General features: G+C 32.5%; 4 protein-coding genes across 14 annotated transcripts; 2 read left to right on the top strand and 2 right to left on the bottom strand.

The window, feature by feature from the left end:
- Window positions 1-911: 911 nt before the first annotated feature.
- LOC113857412 (protein tas-like) lies at window positions 912-4,746 on the bottom strand. Its single transcript, XM_027489268.1, has 11 exons — window positions 4,640-4,746; window positions 4,358-4,566; window positions 4,191-4,279; window positions 3,938-3,994; window positions 3,692-3,800; window positions 3,504-3,605; window positions 3,339-3,403; window positions 2,815-2,918; window positions 2,592-2,656; window positions 2,039-2,093; window positions 912-1,343 (listed from the first exon to the last, which is right to left on the bottom strand). Exons 1-11 carry the CDS (start codon window positions 4,698-4,700, stop codon window positions 1,183-1,185), a joined length of 1,077 nt encoding a protein of 358 aa, XP_027345069.1. The 5' UTR covers window positions 4,701-4,746; the 3' UTR covers window positions 912-1,182.
- A 911-nt stretch (window positions 4,747-5,657) lies between these two features.
- On the top strand, window positions 5,658-10,759 carry LOC113857487 (carboxyl-terminal-processing peptidase 1, chloroplastic). 9 transcript variants are annotated; one of them, XR_003503257.1, is made up of 11 exons: window positions 5,658-6,160; window positions 6,235-6,372; window positions 6,446-6,550; window positions 6,650-6,818; window positions 7,497-7,573; window positions 8,349-8,393; window positions 8,490-8,573; window positions 9,393-9,431; window positions 9,518-9,580; window positions 9,946-10,106; window positions 10,197-10,708. XR_003503257.1 is itself a non-coding variant. In XM_027489439.1 (11 exons), the coding sequence occupies exons 1-11, from the start codon at window positions 5,717-5,719 to the stop codon at window positions 10,250-10,252; spliced, it is 1,350 nt and encodes a 449-aa protein (XP_027345240.1). In that variant the 5' UTR covers window positions 5,658-5,716; the 3' UTR covers window positions 10,253-10,757. The 9 variants fall into 9 exon arrangements, 5 of the variants coding, with proteins under 5 accessions (XP_027345240.1, XP_027345238.1, XP_027345237.1 ...); XM_027489439.1 differs by having other exon boundaries at window positions 9,977-10,106; window positions 10,197-10,757; XM_027489437.1 differs by having other exon boundaries at window positions 9,500-9,580; window positions 9,977-10,106; window positions 10,197-10,741.
- Window positions 10,760-13,243: 2,484 nt separating this feature from the next.
- Window positions 13,244-15,441, top strand: LOC113858079 (DNA-directed RNA polymerase II subunit RPB1-like). Its single transcript, XM_027490531.1, has 5 exons — window positions 13,244-13,313; window positions 13,430-13,593; window positions 13,975-14,472; window positions 14,754-14,793; window positions 14,888-15,441. Exons 2-5 carry the CDS (start codon window positions 13,494-13,496, stop codon window positions 15,099-15,101), a joined length of 852 nt encoding a protein of 283 aa, XP_027346332.1. The 5' UTR covers window positions 13,244-13,313; window positions 13,430-13,493; the 3' UTR covers window positions 15,102-15,441.
- LOC113858080 (cold-regulated 413 inner membrane protein 1, chloroplastic-like) lies at window positions 15,120-18,296 on the bottom strand. Of its 3 annotated transcripts, none has more exons than XM_027490533.1 (7): window positions 18,059-18,237; window positions 17,841-17,981; window positions 17,385-17,480; window positions 17,163-17,227; window positions 16,784-16,853; window positions 16,589-16,686; window positions 15,120-15,157 (listed from the first exon to the last, which is right to left on the bottom strand). In XM_027490533.1, exons 1-7 carry the CDS (start codon window positions 18,175-18,177, stop codon window positions 15,150-15,152), a joined length of 597 nt encoding a protein of 198 aa, XP_027346334.1. In that variant the 5' UTR covers window positions 18,178-18,237; the 3' UTR covers window positions 15,120-15,149. The 3 variants fall into 3 exon arrangements, with proteins under 3 accessions (XP_027346334.1, XP_027346335.1, XP_027346333.1); XM_027490534.1 differs by having other exon boundaries at window positions 15,135-15,154; XM_027490532.1 differs by lacking the exon at window positions 15,120-15,157 and having other exon boundaries at window positions 16,360-16,686; window positions 18,059-18,296.
- Between the last annotated feature and the right edge of the window lie 2,056 nt (window positions 18,297-20,352).

Raw genomic sequence — 20,352 nt, 5'->3', positions numbered from 1 at the left:
AATTGGATTAAGTTATGCTTGATAAAGCATAGATTTAGCCTGTTTTCCAAAATAAAAATTCAAGTTGAGCTTATTTGATACAGACTTATTTGATATACTAATAATAATAATAATATTATTATTATTATTACTATTATTATTATTATTTTAGTTAAACTAGTTTATTAAGCTTGAATGTCTTTTTAAATAGCCTAAAATCAGTCCTTTTAAATTAAATATTTTTTAAATGACTTTATTTAGTAAGTAAATTCACATTGTCATACAGGAAGACAACTGATTCATAAAATTTAAGAAAAATTAAAGCATTTGAAAAGTTAATATCAATCACATTAGAGAAGCTAATAAATTTGTTAATTTTTTTGCTCACTTCAGTTTTACTAATAGATCAGGCTTTAGGGTAATTGTTTTCCTCCTTTAGAAATGTCTCAAGTACCTTTTTGCTGAAGTATTAGGAGTTTCTAATCATCGCTCTATCTCATGTTAATTTTCTGTTTTTAGGCTTAGACCCCCTTTTTTGTTACAAAAAAAAATCACATCAATTTGAATTATTCTTGAAATACATTCACATAATTTTCCCTGTATTTAAATATAAAAGCGTATAGCTGCAAATAACCTAAGCATTGCTACGAAATAATAAAAAAATTATAAAACAATCTACGAAAATATGGTTGTTAAACCAACTTGAAGATAGGGTTTGTACTTTGGTCATTGAATAATCAGGAGTGGGTTTCAAATATTAGGCAAAGGAGTAAAAATGCAACCCACATGAATATTAATCCACGAAGAGTACAATAATGATTGATGCTATTATATTTATTTCGTATACTTGACTATCTGCGGAAAGCCCATTACTCAACTGACGCTCATACGTCTCCATTTCGTCTTCTCTATTTTTGGGTCGTGAATTTTGGGTCTTGCATTATTATGACTGCTGCTATCATCTGGCTCTACATCCAAACGAGATAACTGCAGCCACATTTGAGTCTTGAAGTATACTTTTCAACGTAAGCATTCAGGCATCAGATATTTTGTAAGATAAAGGCCTGCTTTAAAATACAATTCTGATATATAAATACCCGTGTCACTCATGTGATATCTCTCATCTATTTCTATTCTTCTTAAATCACATCATAAGTGTTACATCTATCACTTTTCCCTCTTCTCTTCTATTGTTTGCATTCATCAGGGACAAGGATTTGGAAACCTTGAATGAATCTTGTTAATTTCTTCTATTACTTCATACGAGAGCTCGATCTTGCATGCATTTAGAACCTCTTGGAGCTGCCATGATTTGGTTGCCCCAAAAACAGCACTAGCAACAAGTGGGTGTCGCAAAACAAAGGCTGTTTAAAGGGAAAAAAAATAAAGGAACATGATAAATAAGACAGGAAATCTGATACAGAAGAAGGGAATAAACAAATATTCCGGAGCTCCTCACGGATAAGCTCACGGACCCCAATCAATAGCATGGACAATGGACTTGAAAAAAAAGAAAGAAATGAATAATGAAATGCATGAGCAATTTGCAAATGATGAATAAAATTGCATTATCCGTGTGTCATCAATGACTCTTCAATGCTAAGATCACACTAAATTAACCATTTTTTGGTGCCCTTTTAAAAGGGTAAGATATAAAACTCACAACATTCTTTTTTTTTTAGAAAGAGAAGCAAATGCATGGTATCCGACATAAAAAGTAAAGGAGCGATAACTTCAGCTTTGAAGCTACGACTTGTACGAATTTACCAAACCTCTATCAGTATTAACAGACTGCGTTATTGAATTCTACATAAACAGCGATTACATGTGTGTTTTAGTTAAACCAAATGCATAGGATTGAAGAAAAGCAATGCAAACGCATGCGCAACTACCAAACTACTTAAGCTGTTAGCATCCTCTCCTTGTATATGGACGATGTCAAACAATATGGCTGGCCACCATATGATTTAGGATTGCTAATAACTGAGCTATAATTATCACACTCAATTAAAAGGGGGAAGGGGGTTGCGCATGAAGATACAGGAAAAGATTAACAAACCTATAGCCAGGGATACAGGATGAAGACCATACGTTTTTGCAATGTTAAGGTACTCCTGCAAAATGGGAAAGATACAGATATCGTGATTAAAATTATTAAACAGAAGAAACACGAAATAACTTGGAAAAAGAGATTCCAACTAACAACAGTCACCGTAATGTTCTGTTTTAAATGTCCACATCTATGATAAATCAGCATATCGTGAATAAAAAGGCAGAAGAAAGCTGGAAGTCGATATATTCTTAGACCAATAAAAACAGATCAATTCATTCAAATTTCTCACTCAAATTTGGTAACAAGAGTGTACAAAATTTCTCAAATTTTAAATGATAGTGCCCGGCTAGTGCATGTTTTAAGATCTAACGTGATTAGTCCAAATTAAACAATTTCCCTCGTTCAAATAGCATCAAATGCTCCAAAATTAGGCAAACTTTAAATATTCTAATCAGAACAACAAAAATGTGCTTTACAAAACAAAGCAAATATACATTCACATTCCAATAAGCTAATAAAAATATTAGCATTGCAACAATGTTGAGGAGAATCCACTTACCACAGTAGCTGCCTTTATAACTCTATTGGACAAGTTGTATCTGGACTCTCCTTCTGAGTACTTCCCTGTTAATGATGACAATAGTATCAGTTGGATAAACATATACATACCATGAACTTGTCTTATTTTTTTCCCTTTCTTTCCTTCTTTCATGTTGGGAAGGATGATAGAGGGTGAAAAATCTTGATAAAAACAAAACATGTCTCACAAAATGTCAATCAACCTTTAAAAAGATTTAATCGAGCATCTGTTGGACCACCACCGGGGGAAAAATATTTCCCTGAAAGTATACCCATTGCCAGGGGACTGTAGGCCAACAAGCTAATGCTGAAAAGAGAAATCAATTATCCAATGATGAGGCTTTCCAATGCACGAAAATTATTTAGGACAACAAATGCAGTAAAATTTATAAACAAGTTTCCATCCATTAAGCTTTCATTGTTCCTTCCATTCAAATTAAATAAAATTTTACCACTATGTTTCTATTAAAGCTGATAGATTTAAATAACTGTTATGAACCAAATATTCAAAAAGCTTAAATTGTTGGTTGAAGGCACATGAATGATTTTATATCTAACAACCCTTATCTGCAACCTTTGGGCTTAAAGTGTGAACAATGCACCAAGCCTCTAGAAGAATAGTGTCAACACAGATCGAACTCTAGATGTCTTAGTCAGAGGCTCGGATAACTGGGAACACCAACTATCCCAGAAGAAAGTTTTCGGGTGAAAAAGTAATATTAAATACCTCTCCTGATGGCAGCATTCAGCCATTGCAGAATCAAAAGTTCTACATAGCAGGCTATATGAATTCTGTCACTAAACAAAAGAAAACTAGCATCAGAAGTAAACTTTCATAGAGGGAATTGTAGGTCACGTGAGGTTTCCATACTGGAAATAAAACAAATGAAACCTGCAAAGATACTATCTTCGGGCATGAAGCATATTTTTCAGCAACTTGAATAAACTTCATTAAGCCATATGGCGTTTCATTACTAAGACCAACATATCTGATCTGCAAAGAAAATGCAGCGATTTTCATACCCATGAATTGTGATATTGACAGGTTGACGATTGAAACTATTTAACAATAAAACTTACCTTCCCAGCTTTCACAGCTGTGCCGAGAGCTTCAAGTTGTTCATCTATACTGATTGAAGAGTATTGTCGGACTGGGTCATACTTGGTTTCCCCGAACATTGGAACATACCTACAAAGTTTGGTGTAATATTTCAAAGTTAAGTTCTATATAGGTATATGCTCATCTGGGAAAAAATTAGAAAGCTGACCCCCACGTAGTAACGGAAACAAATATACAAAAATTTAAGCTAACAAAAACATACAAACCGATCAGGCCAATGAATCTGATAAAGATCAATATAATCCATTTGCATCCGCAACAAACTGCATAAACTCAACAACAAACCCATCAGACTTTGATACCAGACAGATAATCATAAAATGCAAACTTAATATCATATCTCTTCCAAAAAGGACAATCTTGATATAAAACAAAATTATCATAACATAAAAAATAAAAAAAAATAAAAAAAACAAGGATGTGAGAAAGAGTGAAGAAGGAGAGGAACTATTAACTAACCTATTATCTATGGCTTCAGTAATATTGGTTGCATCCAAACATTTAGGACCCCCTCTAATCCAAGTCATTTGGCCCGACGGGCCAGCAACCTGTGCAAAGTTGAGACAATAAAAAACATAAAATAATAATTCAACTAAGATATCTGTTGATGCATAGAAGAAGAGAACCTTAGTTGCAATTACGAGACGATCCCTAGGGATTTTTCGGTGTCGAATCCAACGGGCAAGGTAGTCCTCGCTCCTGCCACACGTGTGAGAGCGCTGAGGCACAGGATACATTTCTGCAGAGTCGAAGAAGTTGATGCCGGCGTCGAAGGCTTGGTCGAGAATGCGAAAGGATTGAGGCAGCGTGTTCTGCTCTCCAAAAGTCATTGTTCCTGGCAATGGCAGATCAATGAATGATTGATTCGTTCATTCATTGAATGAATGGTTAGAGAATGAAAAAGGTACCTAAGCAGAGCCTTGAGACAGTGAGATTCGGAGCCAGGTTGAAGAGAGGAACAGCTGCCATCTACACTTACAACTACAATCAAACAGAGATGAGTAAATGTGAAGAACATATACACAACAATACGGGAGTTCACTCCAACCAAACCGTTATAGATAAAGTAACCCAGGAATTTTCTGAATTAAATAAAATTTGGATAATTAAATTAGAAAAATAAATTAAGAATAGTAGAAGAATATTTTTTTTTTAAACACAGGATTTGAAATATATATATATATATATATAAACAAAATATGGTACTTTTAAAAAAATTACAGAAATGTAAAATTTAAAAATTATTACTGACAATTTTTTAATGATACAATGAAAAGTTATGAAGTTTTAAAATTTTGATATTTTTTTAAAAAATATATTAAAAAATAAAAAAATAAAAATTGCTATAATAATTTTTGAAAAATAAAAAAATTCATATTTTTATGTTTTTTTAAAACACTATATTTTAATATTTTTATTTTTTCCCATAAAAAATGACCCAATAGTGCTACATTGTTTTAATTAAAATACTTGTTTATACTTATTTAATTTTAATTTATTAAATATGAAAATTTATTATTAAAATCACTTAAAGTAAACTGTTACTTATATCCTTATTATTTTTAGGATTCATCAAAATAAATTTTGAATTAAATAAAACATCATTTTAGTCTTAAAGATTCTTCAAAATAGTCATTTTAGTATGCAATATATGTATATATGTATTCATTAATTATTATTTTTTAAATAATTTTTAAAATTTAAAGTATAGAAAAACTAAATTAATTAATTAAATATTCTTTATATTATCTTTTAATGCTATATGTCATATTTGCTTAGTATTTTGATAAACTGTCAAGATTAAAGAGACTTGAGAAAATTAAAATGGTAAATTGGCTCAATATAAAGATTATTATGATGAATTTTTGAATTAAAAAAAAGATTTTATAATTTAGTATTAATAATTTGAAATTACTATGGGTGGTGTGAGAGAATCGAGGAATGGATACGATGTTAAAGAGGAAGAGTAGTAGTTGTTGTGATGAATGAATGAGGAGAAGATGAGTGGTTATGTGTATCTGAAAGCACCTTCACCTCTCTGGCGACCTCATCTTCATCTTCCCATTCCAACGCTTCGCAACACTCTCCTCGGCGCTGCACTCTCAGGTGCCATTCTCTTCTCTTTCCCAGTCCCCTCTGTCTCTGCTCTCCAACAACCGCCAACTCTTCATTCCCAAACATGTCACGACGTCGACACCATGCTTCCCGAGGTTGTCACCAACGATGACCTTGTCGAGGAAGCATGGCAGATTGTCAACGATACTTTTCTCGACACCGGTCGCCACCGCTGGTCTCAGGACACGTGGCAGCTCAAGAAACAAGCTTTTTTCAGCAATTCCATTAACACAAGATCAAAGGCACACCATGTCATCAAACGAATGCTCGCAAGTTTGGCCGATCCTTATACGCGTTTTCTTTCACCTGAGGAGGTAATTCATTCTTCAATTTTTCATTCTTCAATTGCTGTGCTTCTCGTGTTTCTTACACAATGAGCCGATGACAGTTCTCGAAGATGGCGAGGTATGACATGACTGGTATTGGACTAAACCTGAGGGAAGTTCCAGATGAAAATGGAGACCTTAGACTGAAGGTCCTGGGAATCATATTGGATGGTCCAGCTCATTCTGCTGGTGTAAGACAGGTACATAAGTGTGAAGAAAGAACTATTTTGTATAATATAATAGGTTTCATTTATTGTTCTATTTCTCTGCTAGGGGGATGAAATATTGGCTGTGAATAACATGGAGGTAAAAGGAAAATCAGCATTTCAAGTATCTTCCCTGTTGCAAGGCCCTAATGGAACATCTGTGACTATTCAGGTTTTGGATCCTAATTCCATGTTAGTTTAGCACCTGCTCTAGCCTGTGTTTATAACTTTTTTTTATGTTCAAGTTTATTATTAGCATTACTACTGTCAGGTCAAGCATGGCAACTGTGGACCTGTTGAATTAATACAAGTTCAACGGCAACTTATTGCTCGTACGCCAGTCTTCTATCGGCTGGAACAACCTGACAGTGGTGTTACACCTGTTGGGTACATACGCCTCAAAGAGTTCAATGCATTGGCCAGAAAAGACTTGGTTATTGGTAAGTGGTTTTACACCCTTTTTGTTTCTTTAAACTAATGTTGCTTCTCAGTGAGAGCAATTTTTTAATTGGTATTTGGCTTTTAAAAGGAGGGGAAAAAATTTACCAATCTTCTGTTGCTAATTCTTACTCTTAGTGATGCTATATTCTTAATTTTGAGACTAACTGATACTGAGATATGTATTCTGAAACTTTGATGAGAGAAAAGATAGGATAATGCTTATAAAGGATGGAATACAATATTGATTTATATGGGAAATCAATGATTTGAGTGAATATTAATTTAGAAGCCAATGCAAAATTAGTCAAATATTTTAATGTTTTCTTTTTCTAATGTTAATGCCTTTCTTAAGTAAGGTGTGAGCTTTTTCATGCTTCTTACCTCAAGGCAATGAAATCCCAGCACATTAAGGTTGCCTTTCTCTTCTCACTAACTTGACCATGATCTGCTGGGGTTCTTTTATTTACCTTATTGGTTGGTAGTATAAAAATTTATCATCTAGGGTGTGTAACTCATGCAAGAATAAATATCATACAATGTTAAAAGAATAGTTGAACGGTAAGACTGCTGCTCTTTTGGATCCTTATATCCCCTTTGATGATGTTATTAGTTCTGGATTCTTTCATTAGTTATTTTCAGTTTTTTATGTATGACACCAGAATGAATGAGTTTTGCAGCAATGAAGCGACTTCAAGACATGGGAGCCTCATATTTCATATTGGATCTCAGGGACAATCTTGGTGGGCTAGTACAGGTTGCTCTTCCATATAATCCTATCTACCTCTTCCATTCTGATTCATTTCTTTGACATTGACTACATTTGAGTTCTTATATTGTTTTCCATCCTTAAGTAGAGATAAACTAAACAAAGGTGCCTAAGGCTTCTATACGGTGGTGTGTTAAGTGCAGATTAGAACGGAGAGAATAGACATTTATTGGCCTGCTTCTATTAATGCTAAATGGCCAGATTGTTTTTGTTCTCCAAAAAGTATGCATATAACAAAGAAATATCCAAAGAGAGTCCAGCTCATGTAAAACACGTTTGTTAGCATCTTTTCATAGAAAAACCTATCCAAAGAAGAAAAATGCATTGGAAAAAGGTTCAGTATTGTTCACGTCTAAATCTGGACACATTTGAATTTCAGATGTTGAAGTGACTCTTGTAAAACCATAGAAATACTTGAGAACTGATTTGGAGCTTTGAAGCTCTTTACTTTTGTGTTACTAATTTAGTAGCTTTGAGGTCAAATTGAATATATTTCCATTCACTTGTATTATACATATTTGCCTATTTGCATGTGTGGATAGCTGCTTTTGCAGGAAGGTACTATGACATGGTTACAAGAATTATATTTTCTTATTTTCAGAAATTTAAGTAAATTTGTATTCTTCTGTCAAGTTGTGCTCACATCACATATGCTTTGGTTGATGTAAGATGATAAGAAAAATGATGCCTGCATTCTATTGAGTGTAGCTTTTCTTTTCTTTTTAAAATTGCCTAATTTAATTATAACTTTTAACTCATTCAGGCTGGAATTGAAATTGCAAAGCTTTTTCTACATGAAGGAGACACGGTATGTCAATTTCATGCTCATTACTGATTGTAATGGTTTTGAACTCATTTCTGTTTCTTAATGCAGACTTGTTCTTTTCTAATATCTTCATGACAGGTGATCTACACTGTTGGGAGAGATCCTCAGTTCCAGAAGGCTATTGTTACTGATACTTCCCCATTGATTCAAGCTCCTGTTGTTGTAAAAATTTTCCTATGTCTGAAAATTTTTATCATTGAATTAACTCTAGGAATTATTTCTACTTCTCAAATTCATTTTTGGTTGATCATCAGGGCAGGAATTGTCCAAAGATGTTTCGTTGTCTGAGATTTGAATGAAATTATTTATTGTTCGACTGGCAAATGGTGATTGTAGATGCCCTTTTCATAAACTTTGGTAATGTGGACATTAGAAATAGCACATGACACCTTCCAAGATTCAAAGATAAAGATTATGTTGAGGTGGATTACTGACTTGCAAGAAATTATAAGATTAAGAACCAGTATGGATTTGGGATTAGGTTGGAGTGCCCATTAAGGAGATGATAGAAACTTGTCCAAGATAGTTGGGTAATGTGAGGACTGGGGAGAAATAACATATGACTCTTCGCAAAAAGTGGATCTAATGGAAGATAGGCTGATAATAAAGGATAGACGAAGACTGGAAGAATTTAAGAAAGCATTCAAAAAGATCTTATAAATGAATTTATTGAAAATTTTGTTTTTTATTGGTTCCAATACTTCAATAGCATTATTTGGTTGGATCTAGTTTTCTGGATATTTTCATTCCCCCTTGTACTTGACTACCCAAAATTTTGAATTAAGATGAGATATTTTATATGTTTGATCATTTAGGTAGCTGATCCTTGGTGTGTGATTGAGTGTTTTGAGCGAGGTCACACAAGCAAACTTTAAAATATTCTCCTTTTGAATGGCCTATATATGTCACTGATCAGTAGAATTTTCATTTTGTGGACTGCATGACAAGGCTTATGATTCTTTTTGGTTTGAACCCATGCAGATTTTAGTAAATGACAAAACTGCCAGTGCAAGCGAAATAGTGAGTAGCTCAATTTTGTAATATATTTGTTTGATTTGTCACGCTTAATTCGTATAATGCCAGTATAGGTGTTGTACTTATTTCAGGTTGCTTCTGCACTTCATGATAATTGTAGAGCTGTTCTTGTTGGAAAACGCACATATGGCAAGGTATATGAATTTTTTTCCGTGGCTGCTGCATGGTTCAAACAATGTAGACTTCGATCTGAATGTTTGTTTTGAAAATCTCAAATCCCCATATTTGCAGCTTTACTTCATGGTGTATAGTATATAACTTTTTGAAGGAGTACTGCAAAGACAGTGCAATTTTAAACTTTTTTTTTCTTTGGCATGGCCTAATTATCTCTGTTTATATATATATATAAACGGGCTTCTTCTTTATTCTGCCTCTCTTACTAAACGAAAGATTATAGAAGAAAATCGTATTGATGTCTTTATTTTGCTTGTTATATTTGCAATGGCTGTATTGCTCTTACGCATGTATAATTATCGGATGTCTGGTGTAGCTTTAACAGGCTCTTCATGACTCCTCCATACTTGTAACAGGGTCTAATCCAATCTGTATTTGAGCTTCACGATGGATCTGGCATAGTTATCACTGTTGGGAAGTATGTAACACCAAATCACAAGGACATAAACGGCAACGGAATAGAGCCTGATTTCCAGAAATTTCCTGGTACAATTATGTTTACTTCTTTCCTTTTTCTACTCTGTAGTCAAATGGTAATACTAACATGACTCTTGTGATCTGAGCCCATATTTGCAGCTTGGGATGATATCAGTCAACATCTTAAAAAATGCAGTATGCCTCAACAAGGATAAAACAGTTTCTTTGACATTCCAATTCAATCTTAATCTTTGGCTTTATCATTCAATTTGAAAATTTTGAAGAATCTGCTTGCTGGAAGCTGTGTATATCTCAAGAATTCCAGGTTAATATAGGTATATGGCAGCATGGTCTGCGTAGCCTTCTTGACTACAATGACATTTAATTTATCATACACTGGCTTAACACCCAAGATTAGTGTGCAAGGGATTGGTTTGGAACATTTTTAACTGTTCCATCCAAGATAAATTGAATAGTGGACATGCACCCAGGAACCATGCAAGGGTTTGTATCCAAGAAGTCAGTGTAGAAGCAACTTCTTAATACTTACTAACATAGAGAAACTGTGTAACATTTTTATGAACATTATGATGATACATGTTTCTCTTTCTTCCTTACAAGTTTTTCCTCCTCCCCCCCCCCCCCCCTTCCTTTTGACCGAATTGAAGTGTATGATAATGTATTGAAAATTTCCACCTTATTGGTAAAGAACTCATTACCATATTACTGCTTGTATTTTAACTATTCTGCACATTATTCTTGATGTTAACACGTGCTTTTACTTGCAGTAATGTCACTATCAGCCATTTAGCATATAGTGTTGAAATGTATAACATAAAAGGGTTAGAACATATTAACACAACTGAAAGTCAGCTCATGTTTTTAGTCACAATGGAACATTTAAATACATTCCCTCCCGCTTAAGATGGGAAGTTTGATCTGTGAAGTTTGTAGAACTGAATATTTTCTGGTAACTCAACAAAAAGATTAAACATGTCTTAAAATCATATTAGAAAGTAATTTTAAAGGAGGAAGATTGTCTAAGTTTTATAACAAATATCTTGATCATATTTTTATCTAATGTAAGACATTTTATTTGTAAACTATCTTTATGACTCAATTCTTATTATATATATATATATATATATATATATATAGACATTTGAGAGACTAATTATTTCTATATATATTGAAGCCTTTTTGTTACCGAGAGAAATTCATTTAAATATTAGGAATATATACATAGAAATATTTAATATAATTTTTTGTGGAAAAAAATAGCATAAACCTAATCCACTTTTAATATTGAGAGATTTGGATTATTTGAAATTAATTAGCTTCATGACTCCATATATTAGAAAAAGATAAAAAGAAATTTTTAAGTTTAATGTCTTAATTAATTTTCAATTGAGAGTCTGTTTTAAGTTTTTTGTCATATTTTTAAAAAAAAAAATCACTTTTGAAATTTTTTATTGTGTGAAATTAGAGAAAAATAAAATACGGGAAAAAAATCAAATTTCTAGTTATTCTAAGAATCTATTTTGAGTGATTTTTTTAGAAAAAAGCTGAGACTGTAATTTTATTTTATTTTTTTGCTATAAGAGGGGGCCAAGAGCCCAAAAAAAGCTGATTGTAATTACCTTTTAAAATAAAAATATTTTCATAATTTTAAAACAAAGAAATTACAAGTTTTATCTTTTATTAATAATTTTTATACATTTTTAAATTCATTTTTTTAATAGCAACAAACAGCCTGAATGAAAATAGTTTTTTGATCATGTTAATGAAAAATTGATTATGCATAAATGATAAAAGCATTCAGAATTGAATATTTGGATGGTTTGAAATTTATGAGTCTATTAATGATGAAAAAATCAGATAATAAATATGCATTAATTTTGTGATGTAATAACGATTAATACTAATTAATTAAAATATCTCAATTTAAGAGATTAAGGATGTAGAATCACGTATTCCTACGGTATAAATAATCTGAAGTGAGGGGGGGAAATTGTAGACAGAAAACACTTCAAAATCCTCAAACTGATAAACTTCAACGTCTCCTCTCTCCGCTTTTTATAGTAATTTCCCTGCAATTCTGTTTAACGTTTGTTTGTTTTTTTAAAAAAAAAACAAAAACTCTTTTTTCCTCCCCATCCTTAAATTTTATATCAATTCCTCTGCATTGTACTATTTAGTTTAAACTTATAATAGTTACTCGTGAAAACAAGTCTTGAAAATAATTTATATTATAAATTTATTTTTTTTAAAGCTTAAACAAAGAGGGCCTAGGAAAATAAAATTCTCAGTATCAATGGTAAAAAGAAAAACATTTCAATTCCATTTCATTCTATTAAACGGAGACTCTGATATATATTGTATTATATCGATTTTATATATATACCTTCTATTATAAATTTAGTTTTTATTTTTAAATGACAGTATTTTAAGAGTTATTATCATCTTTATTAAGTTATTTAATTTCTCTTACCTTGAGCTACTTATATTTTGTTTATTCTTTTTAAATATTATCTCTCAATTTTAATTTATTATGGTTTAAATATTAATATATTATATTAAATTGAAGACATGTTTAAAGGTGTCTCGTTGCCAGTAAACTTCTTATTTGATAATGATACGATTACCCCCCATGACTTCTCAATGAGGTATTATTTGTAATATGTTGGGAGTTTGATACACTTTACTGCATTATTGAGAATCTTTTCAGCTTAAGTCACTTAAGTTCTGTAATAGACAACTTAGATTTTTTAAAATTTTTTGTTACAATAGACAAACTAAGATTTGAGACAGGGTAGCTTAAGCATGACAAGATTATCCTAAGTTCTTGTTGGACAAGGCAGCGGTCGCATAACTTGAGTTTCTTAGGAAAGGAATCGTACTTCAAAAACATTCCAGAGGAACTACTTATTCAGAGAAAAGAAAATGGCTTGTGTATTAAGAGGAGAAGGATAAAAACAATATAAGGGAGACAACATTCTTCATTACAAACCCTGAAAGGGAACTAAACCACAGTGCACAGGCTTTACCTTTTGGTTCATTCCCATAAAACAGTAGAAAAGAGTGGCACAAAAGAGAACGGGCGTTGCAGAGATATCACCGTCAAATTAATTACATATATATACTGCAGCCCCAAGCATCAGATTTAATGAAACGGGTCACCCTTTTGTCTTTTTCCTTTGCTATGCACCTTTTTGGCCCCCTGTTTGCACCTTCTCTTGCTTGCTTATTTCAACTATCCAATGCCTCCTTTCTCAAGTTTGCTTATATTCTTCCTTCTCTCTTTGATCCAAGAAAGCTATGATTCTTCAAGATTTTATTATATATAAAATATAAAAAGATGTGGATTAAAAGAATGAAATTCTTCTTAACAGGAACTCATAAGGTGCTGCCCTTGTTTAATAAATCTTAGCTTGTGAACATTGATCCAAATCAAGAATGAAACACCGGCAATCCAAGCACAGAAGCCAACCTGCAGTAATGGGTGCTAGAAGTTGGCACCTTGCGTTGTTCTCCATGTGTCTTTTCTTTGGTTCAGGTACCACATTAATAAGGAGTAACAATGTAGTTATTTATCCTTTCCCATGCATTTATAACCAAAAAAAAATAAAAATTATGCATAAGATATATAATTGAAGCCATTAAGAGCTATAGAATCGTGGACAAGCACAGTTTTAGATTCAACTATAATGAACTTGATTAGGTGCAATTTGCATAAATTGATGGTAAGTTTAGAAAAGGTATATACACAGCTCGTGCATCTCTGTCACATCAGTTCATCCATACTCTGTCACCTTACAGGCAATTGTATAGGAAAAAAATGGGTTGGCTAACATGAATTGAGTTGGTCAATTTCAGTAAATTATTCCCATTTGTCCTATTGAAGAGTTAAAAGGATCTTTTTCCGTTTCTTTTCCAGGTCTAGGTGCAGCCAAAATATTAAGAAATGACGAAAACCAGGAAATCTTCTCATCATCGGAATTGGGTACTCAGTTGGATGACGTTCCTGTCGTCAACCCCACAAATCCAGGCACAGGAAATCCGTATCCTACGGGAAACCCTACAACTCCTCAAGCACCTGACACAGCAGGGCAAAACCCCACAACCCCAAACACAAACCCAACAACACCAACCCCAAACCCAACAACACCAACCCCGACCACTCCTTCATCATCAGGTGGTCAATGGTGTGTTGCTAGCCAAGGAGCTTCAGACACTGCTCTACAGGTTGCTCTTGACTATGCTTGTGGGTATGGAGGTGCAGACTGCTCAGCAATACAAGCAGGAGCAAGCTGTTATGACCCAAACACACTCCGTGACCATGCTTCCTATGCATTCAATGACTACTACCAGAAGAACCCAGCACCTACCAGCTGTGTATTCGGAGGAACAGCAACACTTACGAGCAATGATCCAAGTAAGAATTTCGTAGAACTTAAAAAGCACGATTATCTTCTTGTGGTCATTTCCTTCGTTGTGACCACGGTATTCGATTGTTTTATGCGCCTTAAACAATGGACAAGAAAAATTTTGCGTTCAAAATCTTTGGGGCCGTGAGGCAGGGTAAACGATTCCTTGTGGGCTTCGTTTATTTCATTGTATTTTTAAGGGGAATGGATTAAACAATTCCTACTTGATTCTGTCTACTAAGTGTGCTTTCTACCTTAACAAAGAACATAACATCGAACACCATCGCAGGTAATGGGAACTGCCATTATGCATCACCCAAGTCAACAAGGTGAGAACTTGCATCGCCTATATCTCCTTCACCTTTCAAAGAATATAACATGAAGATGCAATCCTATACGTCCTAATATATATTATCAATGCAGCACTAGTCCGCCAACATATGTCAGCCCACCGAGTCCACCAACTCCAATAATGAACCCCCCAACTGAACCAGGCATGACGATGCCCGGGGGACCAACCGGCTATGGTTCGGAACCAACAGGAAGCCCCAACACTGCGACATCTACTTTTTGTTCCTTGATGTTGTTGTTAACATGCGGCCTCTTGGCTTCACTTCAACATCTAAATTGCATCTAGACGAGAAAAAAGGTCCAGTCATTCTTTATGTGATACGCTGGAATTCACTCAGTCTTCTGGCAGTTTTTGCAAAATTTCAAGGAGTCTAGGTCAACAAGTCTTGCAATTAAAATTACTTTTACCTTTCATCTATGTATGGCTATTAGTTGATCATAAAGCCTAAAAAAGTAATCCAAAAGGATTTATAGGTAGTAGACAGTTTTTCTGCAGCTTTAGCTTCTTACATAGAAAATCTTTGTAATTAATATCAGCTAGCATGCCATTTTATATACTAAACAGAATAAATTACATTAAAGAACTTTAAAAATCATCGTGTTTGGTCTAAAATAAGTTGTTGAGACCAGGAGATGTGTTCACGCAGCATAAACATAGCTTTGCCATCTTTGTTAAACAATTACATACGACCTAACAAATTCAACAGTTTACACTTAAATGTGCTCATTCCGTACAATCAAATGCTTAACTTGCCACACTTAAACAGTAACATTCATTTTTTAATATCGCAAGATGGTTCCCACAAACATAAAACCCACCAACATATAAAAGTGGTCAATTCCTCTTTCTAATTCTTAAGGTAGAGTATACGTGGAACTGCCGAACAATTCAAAATAACTTCCAAGGTGTTGCGTAATGGAATAGACAGACTTTTTACTCTTGCTAGATCAAGACTTGTAATTCCACAAAATATAAATCCAGAAGCTTTTTCTAGTCTTCATGGAACCATCCTTATGGAATAGAATCAGGATACAATCATTTCAACTACGAAATGGTATAATTTTAAATTGCCATCAATAAAACAAAAGAAATTTCAAAGTAACAAGTTAACCCTTCGTATAAAAGATGGTACTGCATAGGGTGTAATATTTTTAATTTGAATGATATGAATACGAAAGAAATGTCAAAATGAATAACCAACAGAGAGACAAGTTTCAAAAATGATAATTTTGAATAATAATAATAATGATGAAAAAGAAAATGTTAAATTGATTAACCTAATTTCAACACACCACTAAAAAAGGGTGTTGGAAGATGATAGCATTTCACCACTTTCTAACACATTTAACAAGTGTTGAACCAAGTCTAAATAAAACAAAATTTTAACATCATTTTTCCGTATGTTCCTCACATAAAAAAGCAACAGCAGAGACAACAATTGAAGCTTATTATGACAGGATATTCTGGAATCCAAAGCCAAAAAGCTAGCTCCAGTCACCAGAAAATTTAAAGAACATCACATTATATATACAAATTTGTATGACGAAAACAAATTTTAACTTCATTATTTGAATTAACAAGTAAAAAGTACAAGATTGAGTATCTAACATAATCCATATCATTTTTTACCCTGAAATATATCATCATTCCAACAAGTATTATTTTTATATACAACATACTGTAAGTGTTTATCATTTCAAGATCAACTCAGATTAGAAGTAGCAAAGATGAAAGAGTGATACAAATGACAGCTAAGGTGGCAACAATTGAACCTTGGTCAAATGATTGCCGTAAGCTTGTTCTTGAGAAATGCTGGAAAGCCAAATACGCTGCAATCAATACTGAAATTATTGCACCTTCTTTTGTGTCCCTGACAAAGAGAGATGTTGGAAGAATTTTATTTTATTTTTATAATATAGGAAAAAGAGGCAACAGCTCAACAACCTAAAAAATATGGACTTTCTTACCTTAATTTCATAGCCTCATAAGGGGCCACCATCACCAAGAGTAATGCCAGAAATGGCAACTCAAGCTCACCTGGAAATAAAGAATATCCAATAGAAAAAATTCCTTGCTTCAATTAATATTCAACCAGTGTGACGAACAAAATACACAATTTATTCGTATTATTAGACTCCACAATCAGGATTTTCCTTTCTTTCTTGTATTTCAAAGTTTATGCTATGAGAAGACAAAGAGCCCATCTTGAGGTTCCAAGAACAATATGTTGATTTACACCAATTTCACCGAGGGCTATAGTTCTTTAGGTCTACAGTATCCATTGTTTCTCCTTCAAGATTTCCTAAATTTCACCTGCCCGCGTGCATGAAGGATAAGAGGACATACCAGGAATATAGAAGAAGAGACGAACCAGAAGTGCCAAGAATGCTGCCCACACACCATATCTACCTCTACATGTCCAAATTTTGTAAGAAAATTTGACCATAAAAGAAAACCGTTGATAAGGGGAACAATACTCTACGAAATTTGTTCAACAAATAGAAGAATTGCTAAACAATTCACCATATAACTGAACAAGAAAACAAAATAAAAGAATTAATGACATACTTTATCCAGGCAACGACACCAGCAGGTGCTTGCAATGCAAACAACGGAACAATATATGACTTCGGGACGGCAGTGCCCTTTGCCAATATTAAAACCCTACAAGATTCTTAATATCCATCAGCCACTTCTCAAATTTTGCATTATTTAGCAAATAAAGAGCGGGAGTAAAAAGCACAACTATAAAATTAAGCTACATGCACGAGAAATCACGACCAGCCAGACCAAATAATTAATATAAGAAATGAATTTGCAGGATTAAGAACTAAAATAGAAAAGAGGACATGATTGTTCGACAATATGTTTCTTTCACTCATACAAAACAAAAGAATAATTAACAAATTAATATATATTAAAAATGTGTATGTGTAGTCTACAGCTCCATCAAATTCAAATTTCCAAATAGTAATAACGTAATTGAAAAAGAATAACAAATTACAGAAAAGAGAGTGAACTGACACGGAGGAAACAGTAGAGATCCATTGCAAATTAGGAGGGGTGAGAGGAGCAGGAGCATAGCAAGACACACGAAACCCTGCGTTTGTGTTGCTGGTCTTGGATTTCACCGTGCTTCTGATTCCGCAGCGACCGATCGAATACCTTAAATGAAAGCAGAATCTAAAAAGAAAAAGGAAAGAAGAATGAGAGAGACTGAAATGAGAATGAAAATACAGTACCTAAGGGGATTGAAGGTGTAGGAATAGGATAGCGATGGCGACGATGAGCGAGAGAGAGAAGCTGAAGATAGAGTTGCAATTGCTGTTGCTGCTGAAGAAGACACACACAATGAAGACATTTCTTATTTCTCTTCTCTTTTCTTTCTCTCTCTCTCTTTCAATCTCTGATCTCTCCTCTCTACTCTTATTTTCTACTTTTCGCATCATACAGTAATCTACCAATGCCACCAAGTGTCTTAAACCAATTCAGTTAAAAATTTTAGAATAAAATATTTCATTAAAATCTTAATTAATAAACATTTAATTATACTAAGATCTTGGTAATTTTACTAGATCCTACTTATCGGGTGGAAGCAACTCCGTGTTCACCACACCCTACAATTATAAAAAATAGCTGTAAGAATATCGACATTATCTCCTACAAGCATAACGATTCAAATTATATTGTTAATGTGAAGATTTTATGAGTAAATAATGTGCAAGTATTTTTAAAAAAAAAATATAAATCTAAAATTTTTTGTATTTATCTGATTTTTTTATTTAACTCATATTTAACAGTGGACTTAAATTAATTATAAAAGTTTTTATACTTATAAAAAGATCTTACTCCATTTTTTTTATATGAATTAAAGTTTTTCTTTCTCGTCATTATGAAGTTCGATCTTGGTTTGATCCGATCCGAAACGTGGTGTTGTTATGCAGATTTGAAAGGGAGAATTAATGAAAGCATAGTTGACCAAAAACTGATAATTTTCAATGACGAGTCTTTCTCGATTTGCTTTGGCTTTGTCTACAATATTGTGAAACATCTTTTCCTATGATCTTGTTGGCATCTGCTTGTGGAAAGAAAAATGGTTTGATCAAAGATCAATAGAATTGTGTTAGCTCACGTAAGAGTGTTATTTGCTCCTTAATTTAGGCATAGAGGTGGTGATGGTGGTTGCTATCGAGGGGTCCATTCTGAGTTATGACACCATCCCCAATGCCTCCAAAGGTGGAGCCACATTTTTATCGACTTTACATTTCTACTTGTCAAGGTCATTGTATTTGAATAGGGATACATTAAAAAAATTTATCTTCTAAATAAAATACTTTTTTTTATTTTTAAAGAATAAAAAGCTTCATTCTAATGCATTAAGGTATAAATTCATATAGTGCAATTAATAAAATATACGGTAGGTATAATTTTTAATTTAATTATTGTAAAAGTTATGAATTTTTTATATAACAATTTATTATTTTAAAAAATATTTACACTATTAATATATTTTGTAGTATCTTATTTTTATTTATTTATTTAATTATAAATTGCTGATTGATGATGTTAAATTTTCATTTCCTAAAGTAAAATTCTATTTTTTTATAAATATTTATTTAAAATTTTATAATATTTAATATGTGAAGTTAATATGATGATATTGTTTTGTATTTTTTGCCTTCTTAATTATTATAACAACCCAATTAAAGTCTTTAAAGATTGATTTTACGATTTATATCCGATGGCATAATAGTCTACGTGCTAATTCTTCCAATTGTCTGCATTTCATATATCCAAAATATGATGATCAATGAGTAAAACAATAATTTTATATGATAACTTATATCATTTATTTATTTTTATTTAAACTTCAAATATAAAAAATAAATTGTATTTAGAAACACATTATAAATATTTCGAGTATTGCTTTTCAATTAAAATTAAAGTTTTATATAGATAATATGTTAATTTTTATTATATAAAATATTAAAATAAAATTTTAATTTAATTTAAAAATACCTATAATAGTATACCGTAATTTTTTTATTCATTTAAATATTAAAAAGAGAAATGTTATTCTATTATCAATATTACCGTTGGCATAGCAAATTTTGTCATTTCCTCTATGGTGGATGAAAACATAACATCTGTTTTTCAAATAAATGTGTTTTTGAAACAAAAAAATTCTTCAAATTATTGATTTTTTTTTCATATTTTAGATGTCTTAAAAACAATATTAGCATAAATGTCACGTTTAAATCAATAATTTAATTAAAATATACTGACAGTGTAAAAAAAAATTACACTATCATCTAATTACATACTCCACCAGTAAAAATTATTAATTTTTATAACAATTAATTAAAAAAATCATATTTTTCACAAACAAAACGTTCAATTCTGCATGCTTAGAAGACATCGATCCATGTAAAGATGAATTAGAGAGAAAAAACAAACTAATAAATCTATGGATTGTCGAAGTATTTCGTTTAGATGAACATACTTATCTTAATAAATTTTAGGGTGTTCTTTAAAA

Source organism: Abrus precatorius, unplaced genomic scaffold (assembly GCF_003935025.1).
Source record: "Abrus precatorius isolate BTA unplaced genomic scaffold, Abrus_2018 Scaffold2, whole genome shotgun sequence".
Classification (NCBI taxonomy): Eukaryota; Viridiplantae; Streptophyta; class Magnoliopsida; order Fabales; family Fabaceae; genus Abrus; species Abrus precatorius.
Note: the sequence above shows the minus strand (reverse complement) of the source record. Positions and strands in the feature narration are given on the sequence as shown.